At 39.0% G+C, this 17,305-nt stretch overlaps 1 protein-coding gene across 9 annotated transcripts; it reads right to left on the bottom strand.

Moving 5' to 3' along the window:
• Positions 1–14,784: 14,784 nt before the first annotated feature.
• On the bottom strand, positions 14,785–17,076 carry LOC108671372 (spidroin-2-like). 9 transcript variants are annotated; one of them, XM_047880861.1, is made up of 6 exons: positions 16,872–17,076; positions 16,509–16,624; positions 16,167–16,267; positions 15,811–15,945; positions 15,252–15,381; positions 14,785–15,221 (listed from the first exon to the last, which is right to left on the bottom strand). In XM_047880861.1, the coding sequence occupies exons 1-6, from the start codon at positions 16,934–16,936 to the stop codon at positions 15,016–15,018; spliced, it is 753 nt and encodes a 250-aa protein (XP_047736817.1). In that variant the 5' UTR covers positions 16,937–17,076; the 3' UTR covers positions 14,785–15,015. The 9 variants fall into 9 exon arrangements, with proteins under 9 accessions (XP_047736817.1, XP_047736818.1, XP_047736819.1 ...); XM_047880862.1 differs by having other exon boundaries at positions 14,785–15,065; positions 15,114–15,381; positions 16,872–17,075; XM_047880863.1 differs by having other exon boundaries at positions 14,785–15,170; positions 15,222–15,381; positions 16,872–17,075.
• Between the last annotated feature and the right edge of the window lie 229 nt (positions 17,077–17,305).

Below are 17,305 nucleotides of genomic sequence, written 5' to 3'. Positions count from 1 at the left end.
ATCTCGGATAAAATTTGCTTACCACCTGAAAGGACCTCGCTCACCTCTGGTGGTACAGCACGTATGGTATAGGTTGGTAGCAAATGAAATGTTCTATTAATTCTTCGCGTTTATCATTCTACTTCACCAGCGTCGATGGTTTGTGCGGTTGACGCACTCCGTACTTAAATCTCAATTTTGGTTTTAGTAACGCTTTCTGAGCCTTAACATTCTCCGTTCATCATCGAGGGTAAGGTGAAACATTACTGTTTTCTTGATACCCACAGTGAGTTCCTGACACCCACAGTGAGGTCCTGACACCCACAGTGAGTTCCTGACACCCACAGTGAGGTCCTGACACCCACAGTGAGGTCCTGACACCCACAGTGAGGTCCTGACACCCACAGTGCGGTCCTGACACCCACAGTGAGGTCCTGACACCCACAGTGAGGTCCTGACACCCACAGTGAGGTCCTGACACCCACAGTGAGGTCCTGACACCCACAGTGAGGTTAGGACATTATATATTATATGAGGACATTATATATTATATGAGGACATTATATTATATATTGTGTACACTTATAATTAGGACGTACATCAGCACCGCCCCCAGCACCAGCGCCATCACCCACACGCTCTTTCTGTAGCGTGTAACGAATTTTGTTTATAATTATATATTTATGCGTTATAATTATATATTTATGCAACATGCATTATATTTATGTAATGCATGTTGGAATTATTCTTCACAGTAGAGAAGAGAAATAAAAATAAAAAATAAGCAGAATAAATAATAAGCAGAAATAAAAAAATAAATAAATAAATAAATCGAATCTTCGTTGAATAAATTCAATATTATTCCTGTTGAAAAGCGCAAGATAACATATCTTCATCTGGACGAAATGCACAAGTTTTATTGCTAATTGCTAATGAACAAGAATACAATTAATGTTCGAATTATGTCTCAAGTATATAATAAATAAACAATTTGGGTCATTTCATCTGCTATAATAATAAACGGAATCTGTGAATCATTTTGGAAACGGAATGTACAAGTTATCTCTTCAGTTGATAATAAACATTAACGCATCCAACAAGATATCTCGATGCTTCTTATTCCTTTGCCTCAACATCCTGTAGGCCTACAAAAAAATAAAAGATTTCTGAATTTCCATCTGGAAATATCGAGATCATCTGCGCCGGGCTAAAGGAAACTAGGAGTGTAACAGCAAAAGCCGCTGTGCATCCGGCAACCTTCCTTATCTTTTGTGACGATTCTTTTGTTAGGCACGTACAGGGTGGACCTATATAAGGGACACCCGCATCCAGTAGGCCTTCAGTTTGTGCCTGAGTTCCACACCGACGACTTGTTTATAGTGAACTCTGCTCTTCCTTCGCTAACGTTTAGTCTGAGTGACGTACAACACGCATCGGTTTTGTTGGTTTAAAGTGAAAATTCCACGTCAGAAGAACTACTGCAAAACTTTGACTATCAAATACTTTTTCAGATTTTAGTGAAGTTTTTTATCTCTAGCTCCTACCTCGAATCATTGCCGACATGGAGAACACCAATGATGTTCACTCCCAAATTTCAGCCCCTGGTGATGAACAGGTGCTAGTGTTGAACTCTGACAACGCTGAGCACAATTTCAATGAATTAGAAAATAAATTGCTTAACGACATTCGTTCCCTTCACTCCAAAGCTCAGCGGCAGCCATCGCATTTAATTATTGAAGAATTTGAGCGTATTTTATCGCCCATTTTTATTGACGTTGGACCAAAATACCTCGAAGTTAAAGAAAATTTCACGCTAGCGACGGTAGACATTTTATTATCTGAAATTAAAAGCATCATTGAGTGCATATCTCCTACAAAATACGGCGTAAACAAATACGTAGATTTTATCGAATACTTCAACCTGATGGAGGCATACCACCAGGAGCCAACCAACACCAGGGGCCACGGCTATAAACTAAAAAAACTGCGTTGTGACACATCCATGCGACAACATTTCTTCTCGCTTCGAGTCACCGACATGTGGAACAGCCTCCCTGATAGCATCGTTGACGCTCCGAGTATGAACATCTTCAAAAACAGACTAGACGAAGCTATGCAGGAGCATATGTTCAGTCTTAAAATGCCTAGCAAATTACGGACCAGGCAATAAGTCCAGCAGCTATCTCAATCAATCGTCAGTTATGGAAAGATCGGGTTAGAAAGGCCGGATCCCTTGTGAATCAAGTCACGAAAAATTCAAGAATCGGCAACAGGCCATGGGCCTATTTCTTCAGTGCCGACATTTCTATTCTATTCTATTCTATCCGTTCGAGCAATGGCTCATGAAATCGAAGATTCAATATCCATGCAGAGAACAGGTCTGAACCATGAAGCCAGGCTCAGTGAAATCATTATGAGTTTTTATTCAATGTATGACAACGTTGTCAAGGCAGGTGTCATCCTCGGCAACACACACCACGAATTATGGTCCCCGCTTCTAAAAAAAACGCTCGCTGCAAGATATTCTACCGCAATCTGAAGAAGAAGCTTGTCCCGTGTGTTTGGATGTTAACATTACAGAAGAAGAGAATTTTGTCATGTTCTCCAGCTGCAGACATCTTTTCTGCCACTCATGCATAGCGCGGTGGCTGCAAAATAAGTGAGTGTTTGCTTTATTGATTTTTGATACTAACTGTACTTCTATTCTATGACATTCTTTGTACTGATAATAGAGCTGTCTCCGGCACGTTTTCATGAAGATTTTGTGAGTTACCTTACGTTTTTTTGAATCCTTGTGAGCTTGCAATTTAAGAAGACCAATAATATATATAAGCTGTCGTTTAATTAAATGCAAGCTGTCGGATTGTTTATATTGCTTTGATGTTGTTCTGCGATTATCAGGCAAATATCATACCGATAAGTTTTTTGAATATTTTTTTATAACGGATTATACGGATTATTTCATTCAATTTTTTTTCGAGAAATTTTTTCAATATTTAAATCAAAATTTAAAATAATTCATGCAATTACTCATTATGTGCAATTTATTACAGAGTTAACGGAACCCTACACTGTGGATATTTAAAATGTTCTCTTATTTTAACATTTTCTATATGAATGCAGTATTCAAAATATTCTCTAATATTTTCTCCAATAAAATTATCGTCAACTCCATAAGGTAGACACAACAAACATGAATTTTGATATTCATTTTTAGCGCATTTTCTCATATATGGAAAAATGCACTATTGTGCTCGCCATGTCCGTCTGTCTGTCTGTCTGTCTGTCCGCCTGTCTGTCCGTCCGTCTGTCCGTCCGTCCGTGACTTCATGTTGTCGTCGACGAGTAAATGCGCTCTCTGTCACTCACTGCAGTGAGTACGGAGTAGTGTTGCAGTTCGTGAGTACATTTTTTGATAGAGTACATTTTGTGTTGAGACATTTTGTGCTGAGAGTTTTTTGACATTTTGACAGAGTACATTTTGTGTTGAGAGTGAGTATATTTTTTTGTGAGCAGTTCGTCGTGCCCGATGTGCCGACAGCCTGTCAGCCACCGCGCCTGCCGCGACGAATTCCTGGCCTTCAAGGATGACCAGCGCGCGCTGCAAGCCCTGCACGGCGCAGCGGGGGAAGATGGTGCGAGCACCAGCTAACTGTGATAAAACTTGATGACCAGCGCGCGCTGCAAGCCCTGCACGGCGCAGCGGGGGAAGATGGTGCGAGCACCAGCTAACTGTGATAAAACTTTGTGCATCGAAAATCAATATTACCATCCTTGTAATATAATCTGGCCTTTACAATGTTGCATTTAAATCACCGACAATTTTTAGACGAACTCTATGTACATAATGTAAATTTTAATAAATATATCGACATATTTCTTTTGTGTTTTAAACCTTGTTTCTTTCAATGTATTGGTTACGCGACTGGAAAATCACCGTCTTCATAAGCGAATTTTTTGATGTGAAAAGAGTTGAAAAAATATGAAAAGAGTTGAAATAAGATGAGAGAATTTGAAATAAGATAGTGTCAGGGCAGGCCTTCAAGACCGTTGCAGGAAGGAAGGACAAGGCGAACAAGTTTTGATACTTTACTAAGTTAAGGAATAAATGCCTTTAAGAACTGAAAGTTGCGGGTACAGAATGGCACTGTGTGTGCTTACTCATCACGTTACGTGAAACTAAATACACACTTTACGGATACGGAATTAACGGAACAAGTCTAAGCTTCGTGTCGGCTCCTCCTTAGTTCAACCACGGACCCAACGCACACACGCAGCGCCCAACTCTACTTGAGGTTTGCCAGCTCAACAGAGCGGACGGACGCTGACGAGACGAAGCTGGCCCGCGTAGAACAAGCTGGCTCTAGCAGCTTTGAAAGAAAACAACAAGGGCTCCGAAGGTAACGTGGTCAGCGCCACCGAGCAGGCCCACCGGCGTACCGGTGCATACCGCAGTACAGCAAAGCAATGCTGACTGGTAACGAAGAGCGTACAAGATGCGCGCGTCTTCCTGGCTCGACAAGCAGTGAACTAAGCTACCAGCGCGCTCGACCTAACGTGACAATTTTAACGGGAAATCTATTTTAGCGAGCTTCCCCTCACAATGAGGCAAATTGAAATAACATGATTCGAGTTGAAATAATAATTGTCCAGCAGCTATCTCAATCAATCGTCAGTTATGGAAAGATCGGGTTCCCTATTCCGGATCCCTTGTGAATCAAGTCACGAAAAGTTCAAGAATCGGCAACAGGCCATGGGCCTATTTCTTCAGTGCTGACACTTCTATTCTATTCTATCTATTCTATTCTATTCTTTTCTACTCTACTCTACTCTACTCTGCTCTACTCTACTCTACTCTACTCTACTCTACTCTACTCTCCTCTGCTCTGCTCTGCTCTCCTCTACTCTACTCTACTCTACTCTACTCTACTCTACTCTCCNCTACATTTAATATACACAATTGAGTTGAAGTTTTTTTTTTGCACTAAAAAATGTCGGGTAAGAAATAGGCCATGCGCCTATTTCTTCAGTGCCAACACCTCTACTCTACTCTACTCTACTCTACTCTACTCTACTCTACTCTATTCTACTCTACTCTACTCTACTCTATTCTACTCTACTCTACTCTACTCTACTCTACTCTACTCTACTCTATTCTATTCTATTCTATTCTAATTAGACGGTGGAGATCGTTCACTCGCTGCCTCCATGGCTGTGACAAACAACCCCGATCACAAAGAACAAATCGAATGACAAAGAACAGCGATGTTCGAAGTGCAACTAAAATAAGTAATGACGAATCGCGTATCGGTGTGAAAGAAATATTCATCTTTTAGCTGTATACCATACAATTTAGCTTCTATATAACGAAACGAACACCTAAAATGTGTATAAAGGTGGATCACTCTCGACATTATAATGCCTGAGATTCACTGCCTCAGTATCAAGGAACCAACTACAGCTCATTTTATACTTTACAAATACAGTTTGAAGAACAATGTTGAGTTAACAGCTGTTGATGGTTTAACTAATGTAACTAACTAATATTCATATTACAAATTTACTTACAATGTTTCGTCATAAATTGAAAATTAGAACACACTTTTAGAAGCGTTGATCTATTAATTTAAACACCATATAAAATATATCAATGACTGCATTTTGGCACGCGATTATTTTGAGTGAATGCACGATGGATACAGTGTCATAGCCGTTCTTACCCCTTTTTTAGCAGATTAACCTTAGCGACTGCACACCCTGTAATTGGAACCGTAAATTAACAATATAACCGTGACCCGTGACTTAAACGCTAACCGTGAGCCGTAGCCTAGCAGGTTAAGCAAGAAAGAAAGCGATACATTAAAGGAAATACATGATCTTGATATTTTCAGTCTCGACAAGTATATGTGAAAATGATGCGGAAACCATTTTCGATGGAGAAATGATGAATTTATGCGGCATTTTATTTATTTTTAAATTCTTAATAAAAATTTTGATCTTCATAGGTAAAGTAAGAAATGGCAACTTTGAACCTCAGTAAAGAACGGACTGTCATCAACGATTTATTTTGATTCTCAACGATTTATTTTTATTTTCGAACATTTATTTCGATTTTCAAAGATTTATTTGAATTTTTAACGATTTATTCTGATTTTCAACTATATATTTTGATTTTCAACAATTTATTTTGATTTTCTACGATTTATTTTGATTCTCAGTGATTTATTTATATTTTCAACGATTTATAATGATTTTCAATGATTGTGTGGATTTTCAACGATTTATTTCGATTTACAATCATTATGTTAATTTCAAAAATTTATTTCAATTTTCAGCGATTTATCTTGATTTTCAACGATTTCATTTAATTTTCAGCGATTAATTTTAATTATCAACGATTAATTTTTATTTGCAATGATTATGTTGATTTTCAACGATTGATTTATATTTTCATCGATTTATTTTGATTTTCAACGATTTATTTTGATTTTTAGAGATTTATTTTGATTTTCGACGATTTATTTTGATTTCAAATGATTATGTTGGTTTTCAACGATTTCTTTCGATTTTCGCCGATTTATTTCAATTTACAACGATTTATTTGGTTTTTCAACGATTTATTTCTATTTTCAACTATACATTTTGATTTTCAAAGATTTATATTGATTTTCAAATATTTATTTTGATATTTGATGATTTATTTTTATTTTCAAAGCTTTATTTTCATTTTCAATGATTATGTTGAATTTCAGTGATTTATATAGATTTTCAACGATTTATATCGATTTTCAACGATTTATTTTGATTTTCGACCAGTTATTTAGATTTTCAACGATATTTTTCAATTTTCAACAATTTATTTTCCTTTTGAACGGTTTACTTTAGTTTTCAACGATTCATTTTAATTTTCACCCATTTATTTAAATTTTCAAGGATTTATTTTAGTTTTCATGGCGATTCCCTGTCACTTGTGGACTTACGACTGCAACGAGAGGCCAATAATTCGCTGCAAAACAAACCGTTTTCTTTCATAACCGTACGCTTGATTTCAATATTTTATATGTCATTTGAACTGTTAAAAAAGTAATCAAAAGTACACATTTAATTATTTTTTCGTTAATTAATTGGTCAAATGTGAATATATAAAGTGAGAGCTTTAAGCCGTCTTGCGCCCACGGTGTAGCATCTAAGCACTTCTCAGTTGAGGGAACAGAAACTTTTCATCTCATTCCCTTCCTTTAGTTTACAATCAGTTTTCTGATCAGAATTGCATTTTTCAAAAGCGATAGAGCTCCTTGTCATAAAGTCGGTGCCATCAAAACGCTTCTTTAAGATTTTAGCATTGAAGAAATGACACCATGACCTGGAAATTCTCCAGTTTTCGACCATATCGAAAATTCATGGGCCATTCTCAAACAGAGGGTAAATACAAGAGGGTAAACTCCTAGCCAACTTCTACAAAGAACTTGCAGGACTTGATTTTGCATGAATGGAACTTTATCGATATCAGCAGCATTTAGAATTTGATTTCTAGCTTGCCTAAGAGAATAAAGAAGAGATTTATACGGGCTCTGCAAATATCGATATTTATCTCGGGGAAATTTGCCATATTACGAATTTTTCATGTAGGATTTCGTTCTTGTCATTATTTTCTTTTGTGTTCAAGTTAAAATATAAGTAATTGATGTTTCTTGATTTTATTTTAAACATCGTAATTGAAAAATCCGAAAAATATCTCTTGGGACAAAAGTTTTTGTCGCGACTGTTGGTTAAAGGAGCAGAGGTGATCATAAATAATTCAATTAATTATTATTATCTGCACATTTCTCATCACTCATAATTAGAATCAATTTTCTCTAAAATCGATTTCACCATTATTTCTTATTTTTCGCATCTTTACATACTCAAAAATTGCTCATCTTGGGGACCCGACGATGATCAGGATTACTAACGAAAGAGAACTAACGAATGATTACTAACGAATGGTTACTAACGAAAGATTACTAAAGAATGGTTACTAACGAAAGATTACTAACGAATGGTTACTAACGAAAGAGTACTAACAAATGGTTACTAACGAATGGTTAATAACGAATGGTTACTAACGAATAATTACTAACGAAAGATTACTAAAGAATGGTTACTAACGAATGGTTACTAACGAATGATTACTGACGAATGGTTACTAACGAAAGATTACTAAAGAATGGTTACTAACGAATGATTACAAACGAATGGTTACTAATGAAAGATTACTAAAGAATGGTTACTAACGAATGGTTACTAACGAAAGATTACTAACGAATGGTTACTAACAAAAGATTACTAACAAATGGTTACTAACGAATGGTTAATAACGAATGGTTACTAACGAATGGTTTCTAACGAATGGTTACTAACGAATGGTTACTAATGAATGGTTACTAACTAAAGATTGCTAACGAAAGATTACTAATGAATGGGTACTAACGAATGGTTACTAGCGAATGGTTACTAACGAGTGGTTACTAACGAATGGTCACTAACGAATGGTAACTAACGAATGGTTACTAACGAATGGTTACTAACGAATGGTTACTAACGAATGGTTACTAACGAATAGTTACTAACTAATGGTACTAACTAAAGATTGCTGACGAAAGATTACTAACGAATGGTTACTAGCGAATGGTAACTAACGAATGGTTACTAACTAATGGTTACTAACGAATGGTTACTAACGAAAGATTACTAACGAATGGTTACGAACGAATGGCTACTAACGAATGATTACTAACGAATAGTTTCTATCGAATGGTTACTGACGAATGGTTCCTAACGAATGGTTACTAACGAGTGGTCACTAATGAATGGTTACTAACGAATGGTTACTTACGAAAGATTACTAACGAAAGATTACTAACGAATGGTTACTAACGAATGGTTACTAACGAATGGTTACTAACGAATGGTTACTAACGAATGGTTACTAACGAATGGTTACTAACGAATGATTGCTAACGAATAGTTACTAACGAATGGTTGCCAACGAATGGTTGCCAACGAATGGTTGCTGACTGATGGTTACTAACGAATGGTTACTAGAGAATGGTTACTAACGAATGGTTACTAACAAAAGATTACTAACGAACGGTTACTAACGAATGGTTACTAACGAAAGATTACTAACTAAAGATTACTAAAGAATGGTTACTAGCAATTGGTTACTAACGAATGATTACTAACGAATGGTTACTAATGTCAGGTGTCTGTTTAAACTGGCTCGGTGAGTACAGACTACAGAAGGACGGGGATTGACAGGTACAGCACAAGTATGTTGTGCCGGAGGAGCGACCAACAAGATGACGGCTAGGCAGTACCGCCACGACTGACGAGCGGTGCACAGAACGAGATATATATAGGCCTTAACAGGGATGACGTCACTGAGCGTGACTACCACGTGGGTACAGAACAGGCTATAAGATGGTTACGTATGATAACCTAGAGGGTGATAGAAGATCACCGAACACTGACGAATAGTTACTAACGATTACTAACGAATGGTTACTAACAAATGGTTACTAACGAATGGTTACTAACAAATGGTCGTTTGTGATGGTTTTGTAGCTGAAGGTGCCTTCAGGTGTAGAGTATTTGTATTAGTGTGGAGCTAGGAGAACTTTTCAGAGCTAAACTGTAGGCTAGAGCAAAATTCCACCTTTTAGTGCAAAATAACATATAAACAATGTGAAAAATATTTACATTTTATTTTCAATATAAATTGTTTTATTGATGGTGCATTTAATAACATAACGAAAATGTAATCTGTTCAAATAACACAGTAAAACAATTAAGCTGGATACATTTTTAATCCACTCAAATTCGACCCCAAAGAATAGAAATACAACAATTTTAAATGACCGATTTGAACATGTTCCCCCACTTAGATTTTCTTACATTTTTTGGTGGAAGTACTACACTAAGTGTAGATAATATCCCCACAAAAAGAAATTCTGTTGCAATTTTTTCTAGGTCCATCCTTTTTTATACACAGAATGACCGGACTATAGAGGGTGATAGAAGATCACCGAACACTGACGAATAGTTACTAACGATTACTAACGAATGGTTACTAACAAATGGTTACTAACGAATGGTTACTAACAAATGGTCGCAAACGAATACAAAAGGTTCCGTTAATACTGACACGTTGTCGTTTACCTACTAGAAAATCTCTGATCCTTTGGAGTACGTTTCCCTCAAATCCCAAAGACTTCACTTTATGCAACAGCCGCTCATGCGGAACACTGTCAAATGCCTTGGCAAAATCGAGGTACAATGCATCCACTGGCTCCCTTTTGTACAGCAGGCGAGTCCAATCGTTCAACGTAGATAATAAGTTATTGGTGCAGGATCTACCGGCAATAAAACCATGTTGACAATCTGATAGGAGATGATGGTGAGCAGTCAAGTGATCGATAATCCTATCCCTCACAACAGATTCCATTAGCTTACAAACAACACTTGTCAGACTGACAGGGCGATAGTTGTCGGGGCTGCTTTTGTCACCTTTTTTGAACAATGGTGTTACTTGAGCTTCTTCCCAGTCGGACGGCAAAGTTCCTTCGTTCAAGGTTTTTTGAACGAATACTGTCAATGGGCCAGCCAGAACGGTTGCAAATTCTTTGAGCAATCTGGGATGGAAGCTGTCTGGTCCACATAACTTGTTGGGAATTAGAGCTGTCAGGCGCTTGAGAACCTCTTCTTCGTGTATATCAAAACCTGTTAACTTCGAGCCGACTGGGCGCTCCTCAATATCTGGAATACTGTTCAAGTCCTCGTCTGTGAATACACTGCTGAAGAACTGATTATGAACGTTTGCCTTGCCCTCATCAGAGGAAATCTTTCGTTGGTCTACTTTCAAATCAGATATACCGTCCTTAGACTTACACTTTGAACTAGCGTACAAAAAGAAGGCTTTCGGATTCTTTTTTTGCATTTTTAGCAATATTTTTATCGAAGTTTTTTACTGCAGTGCGACAAACTTTTTTAGCTTGATTTCGAGCTCTGGCATACAGGTTATAATCAGACTCGCTGCGAGTTCGTAAATAACGCTTGTAGTCTTATTTCTTGGTTTTTAGCTGAGCCTTAACTGCACTGTTCATCCACTGGGACTTTTGACTCCTCCAAGCGTAATCTTAGGTACACAGGTATCAACTGCAGACATAACCGTGTCTTTGAAAAACGACCATGAATCAGCCACATTCATGTCCTTGATACAGTCCGAAATATTCGCCGCATTCACCGCTTCACGGAGTTTATCATAGTCGCCTTTCGCAAAGTTCAAACGCTCACGCTTCCGAAGCGTTTTTTTCTGCACAACACTTAATACTGAAAAACAATGATTGGTGGTGGCTTTTGCCCAACGGAGCCTCGTGGCGAAGATCATCTATCATTGATTCTTCACTAGTAAACACAAGATCTAGAATAGTTGGGGTCTGTTTACCCCTAAAATGAGTTGGCTTGGTGATGTTATGGATTAAAAATGAGTCTCGCACAGACTCCAAGAACAGGAATGCTGGGTGATTCTCATCTCATCTTGGAGAAAATTTATCTGCCCAGTCTATTTCTGGATGGTTAAAGTCGCCAAGGATCAACGTATGCGACCTGCTGAATGACATGCTCGGTAAAAGGCTGTTTGGTACTTCATTGTTATCAGAGGAGCTGTTAGGTGATTTATAAATGACCCCTATGAGGAGGCTATCTATGCCTTTTGCAGTAAGTTCGCACCACACTGATTCTCTAGCTGATTGATGCTCTGCAGATAACTTAACTTGCTGGGCCCCACATGAGGTTCTAACCCACAGAGCTACACCTCTACTGCACTGCTCTTCATTTAAGTTATGAAAACAATCAAAACCTGGCAGCTGAAATTCAACAGGTACAATTTCCCCCCCGTGATTTTTAGTTAGTGTTTCTGTAATACAAATAATGTCTATACACTCGTTTGCGATCACAGTTAACAGTTCACTTTTTTCGTTCAAAACGGAATCCGAGTTCGTGTAAAAACATTTTAAAACTTTGTGTGCACTTTCACTTTGATGTATGCGGTTACTTCCTACAGTATTTACAGTTTATTATTTGCGGTTACACATAAGTTTAATATCAAGCAAAAAATAGATAGACCCGAGAAAGGATTAGAACGGATAAAAATTACCAAGCACATGATTGATAGGTTCTACGAAAGAGTTTCGTCTTGAGGCGTCGATGAAACACTTGCATCGAAGGAGCCGACGTTACGAAAGCCGGCAGACTGTTTCAGGTTCTGGCGGTGGCGACCGGGAACGATCTTTCACCGACGGTAGATAGACATGAAGATGGAACGACGAGGTCCTTTGTTGATGACGAACGCAATCGTCTAGGCAGATCACACACACGCCGCGCATACATTCCGTGTGTTAAGGAGGCAAAAGACCGTGGAGGCATCGGAACGTCAGAACAGCGACCTTGAACTGCGTGGGCTGCTGCATGCACAGCCGGTAAAGATTGCGTAATAGCGGCGTTACGTGGGCAAATTTTCACTTAATGCACACGAGTTGCGCAGCAGTGTTCACTATAAATTTCAGTTTATAAAGTGCCTTGGTCGGAAGTCAATGGAGTGTGGCATTACCATTGTCCAACCTGGTCGAGTGTGGCATCCACCACGAGGGCCTCGAAGACCGGCCTCGAGAGACAGCGGCTGACGCTACGTATTCGTCGCAGAGCGCCAAAACAAGCGGTGGTGACTTTGGCTACGTGTTGGTTCATGATAAATTCAGAGTCCAGCAGAATTCCCAGGAAGAGAACCGGAGACGCAGGCATGATGAACTCGTTGCCCACGAGAACAGGGTTTGCCTGAAGTTGATGCTGGCGCCGAGCAGTCGAAAACCAAATAAAATCCGTTTTTGATGCATTGAGCTGTAGCCGGTCGGAGCGCATCCAGTTTGAGATTGTGTCCATGAGGACTGACATCCGATATCGCAACGCTGCAGCGGCAGCCGGTGAACAGTAGCCACAAATTTGGGTGCCGTCAGCGCAGATATGTGGATGCAATATACGTGAATCAGTTGTGTGAAATGCGTCGAATTTATATAACAAAATGAGGATCAGGCCGAGATCTGATCCCTGGGGTACGCCGCAGGTGACCAACGATGGCGTAAAAGAAGAGTTCCCTTGTCGAACTCATTGGAACCTGTGATGATGTCGGGTTCAGTTGATAGATAAAAAGTTTTTACATTTATTCAAGAAATCCAACAGTTTAGAATCGCGATCATCATTTGACTATTCAACTACAGAGAGGAGAGAGACTTCACTCTGTCCTGCCGATACAAATAAATGACACAAATAAATACACGTCGAAATGAACAATACAGCAAGATAATTCAATAATCCAAATACAATAATTCATAGACACTTATTGAAGAGCACTAATCCATATTCACTCGTACCTGAGAATAGCGTACTGCAGCCTATAATAGGACACCACAGACGAAGTGCTCTAACTTGACTGGCTAGGCCTTACAACAGGTACTCTTCCGCGCGCGCAGTAGTGCGGATAACCTTCTTACATAATCTATTGCCGAGATAGGACTCTACAGTAACTACCGCAGCACAGTGTCGCGCCGGCCGAATGATACGTTAAGCCGACGCATCACAGTGGCGTGGTCGACCGTGCCAAACGCGGCCGAAAGGTCGAGTTAAGCCAGTGCCGCAATTTCACAGCGGTTTACTCTCGCAGAATGTCTGAAAACACCTTCAGCACAACGGTTTCCGTCGAGTGGAGTTGACGGTATGCAGACTGCAGGCGAGGCATGAGACCGGACTGCTGAAGATAGACCGCAAGAGTTTAGATAAAATCGATAGGTTGAAAATGGGTCGATATGATTTGGGATCAGAAGCGTCAAGGCCTGTTTTTTCAATAGAGGCATAGCCGCATAATATGAGCTGATTTGAAGTTCATCGGAACAGCTTCGTCAACGAGCCAGCGGTTGAAAAGTTTGACCACATAATATGCTGGGGTTAACACATTCCTCTTAGCCGATATATGACAAGGCTAAAATCTCTCATATTAACGTACTCTCCAATACCGCTATTCATATTCCGGACACCGAATAATTTTTACCCAGGCTAAAAATGATCCCTAGAGCTATCGATCGCCTCAAACACGAACTTGGTTTATTCAATCCAATATAGCAAATATTGGTAGGTTATTCAAGAATGTTAGGAAGTATTTTATCCGTCTGAAATGTAACGATGACTCTCGATTTCTATCAAATCACAGAAATATTCATGTCACAATGCAAACTTGTTGAAATTAATTTTCAACAAGTTAGTTTCGCTTAGGATGATCGCATTGATGTTAATATTATTTGAGTTCTTGCCAGTAATGATAATCTTGATCAGCATTATTCCAATAATCTATTCAAAAATCACTCTAATTGACAATGAATGCTTTGTGTTTCATGTTTTCTTGTAGAAACCTATAGTATTCGGCGTACAAATATGGGTTCTTTTCAACTACTCTCCTTCATTCCAGTTATCATTTCATCCTTAGGTCCTTACGACGTCTCTCTAACATTTCTGTGTCCCCAAATGCATGTTCGTGAAACTTACTCCAAGTTACAGACAGCGACGTGTCTCTCGAAACTAAATGCATCTCATCTCTGCCACTTAAATGTAGCTATAGGTTTCTATAGGGTAGTTTGTGTTTACTTTTCTTATGTGTACTTTACTTAATAATTTTTTAAATAACTTCATGATTCAACAAAAGGGCCAATCAAAACAACATTCACGCAGATAATGTATTGTAAATTATGTCGCACAGCTTGTGTGAAATGATATAAAAGTTCCATTGCTGAAGTGTTAAGAAACTATTCCAACCTATCAGGAGAAGAAAAAACAAGTGCAAAGGTTCTAAGAACAATAAGTCACTAAGTTTGAAGTGCAAGGAACGCTAAAAAATCTTGATTTCTCATTATATTCAAGTTCATAATGATTGGTTATAAGCCAGATGCTTGGTTATACGCCAGGACCAGCTTGGGCAGGACCTGCACCAGCTTGTGCAGGACCTGCACCAGATTGTGCAGGACCTGCACCAGCTTGGGCAGGACCTGCACCAGCTTGTGCAGGACCTGCACCAGATTGTGCAGGACCTGCACCAGATTGTGCAGGACCTGCACCAGATTGTGCAGGACCAGCTTGTGCAGGACCAGCTTGTGCAGGACCAGCTTGTGCAGAACCAGCTTGTGCAGGACCTGCACCAGATTGTGCAGGACCAGCTTGTGCAGGACCAGTTTGTGCAGGACCTGCACCAGATTGTGCAGGACCAGATTGTGCAGTGTATTTTTTCGACTCCCTAGCGATGCATGCGGCCTTCTTCAGGAACTGTTTGTGATAGTTCATTATATAAAAAAAGGTTCATGGCATTAAGTGATGCTTCAGTTGTAGTGGAAATAAGTGAAAGAATGCTTAGAATTTCAGTGATGACTCTACGCAATATTATTGCAAGAAATTTGAGAGGTAGCATGATATATGCGACCCAAATTCACCGATAATAATCATATGTACAGAGGCATCAGAAAAGGGGATTGCCAGATCAAAAAAAATCTCGCTGGATAGTCTGAAATTTCCAGACTATCCACGCATTTCCACAGGAACTAAGAATGATTTGCATAATTTTCCACATACTAGTAAATCAAACTATGACTCGGCTTCCAAGTTAAAATTTGACATAAATTCAGTTCGAAATAATCTTATTTCATTGTCCTGCTGAAATAACTTTAAGCGTGTCACGCCAAGACAAGAAAAACTTACCGCGTAGTTCTTGATTTTCATGCCACATTTTTTCACACCGAAGCCGAACTGAGCAGCGTCGCAGCCAGGGCCCTTGGCCCATTCCGTGTACTCGGCTAAGATCTTTGTGTTATCGATGGAGCCAGCAGCGTTCAACTATAAATAAATGTGCTGTGTTCACATTTACTAGGGTCGTAACTTCATAATATATTTAATAACATATGGAATTGTTGTAAATAGATATCTCTCATGGTGCACTAAATATTGCATTGGTCACATTTTGACATGTTCAACACCACAAATAAGGTAAGCTAATATTCAAAGTGGAGTTCATCACAGATGATGAAGAGGCACCTTAGCAACATTTTCAGACTTACGACACCAATTTTTCCCGCTACACATTTCATGAAGGGAGCTGCGAGAACTTCGCACTTGTGATTGTGGGTTATGAACTTGTAGCCTTTGCAGTCAGGATTACCTGCAGAACACGTAAATTGCTACTTATTGTTTTAGATCTCACATGAATTTACGGTGGTTCCAGTCACTATTTCACGATACGTCTCTAGAAAACACCACTAACTAAAAAGACAAGGTCTAAAACTAAGTTTTGGAAACAAAAATATATAAATTGGATGAATTGCCCATAGGTTAGCCGTTAGCGCAATGGTAGAAAATTTTAGATCAACCAAGTGATGGTAATAAATCATGCAATATCTAACCTGCGAGGGCAGTCAAGGCTGCCTGTCCCGCTGGATCAGACATGCAGTCGGGGAATGAAGTTTTCACGTCTGCGTTCTTCAACATGTTATTTAGGTACTTTGCACACCCATTTGCACTGGCGAGAGAAATGAATACAAATTAGTACCTGGTGAGTAATATCAAGAGATGAACATTTTCCATTATTAAAAAGAAAACAAGTAATATCCGTAGCTCTCAATGCAACATTTTTGCAGCTTTTTCAGCATTGATTTGTAGCGGCTATGCAAAATTAGAGCACAAAGCTTTATCATCTAATAATTTAGGATAAACGTGAACAGGAGGGGAGAGCACAGCGTCCGAATGTTATTGCTGAGTTCACTTACCCTTCAACACCGGAGTAGGCAAAAGTTGCCGTGAGAAGAAGGACAACACCGACGGATTTCATCATGTTGGTAGTCCTAAAGGCGTAAGCAGAAAGACGCTAAGGAAAAACGAGTCGCGAACGAAAGGCTGTTATAAGTCTTGTGACTTGGTACGAGACATGGTCTGACTTTATAGCTTTATGATATTATTGAAACAGTTGGTTTTATTTGTCGGTCGCGTGCCTACAGCTGTCTGTCCAGAGATCATTCGTCACCACAGCTAGTGGCATCTAGCTCCACAATCAATTGTTGAAATTTAGATTTAGGGAACTGTTTGTTTGGAAAATTTAAACTTTCTGGTTGAAAAAATGAAAAATATATAAAATAAAGTGGAAATATAAGCGAATATGATGGAATTATGTTTACCTTTTCTAATTTTTTTCCATGGAAAGTTA

Source organism: Hyalella azteca, unplaced genomic scaffold (assembly GCF_000764305.2).
Source record: "Hyalella azteca isolate HAZT.00-mixed unplaced genomic scaffold, Hazt_2.0.2 contig6478, whole genome shotgun sequence".
NCBI lineage: Eukaryota > Metazoa > Arthropoda > Malacostraca > Amphipoda > Hyalellidae > Hyalella > Hyalella azteca.
Note: the sequence above shows the minus strand (reverse complement) of the source record. Positions and strands in the feature narration are given on the sequence as shown.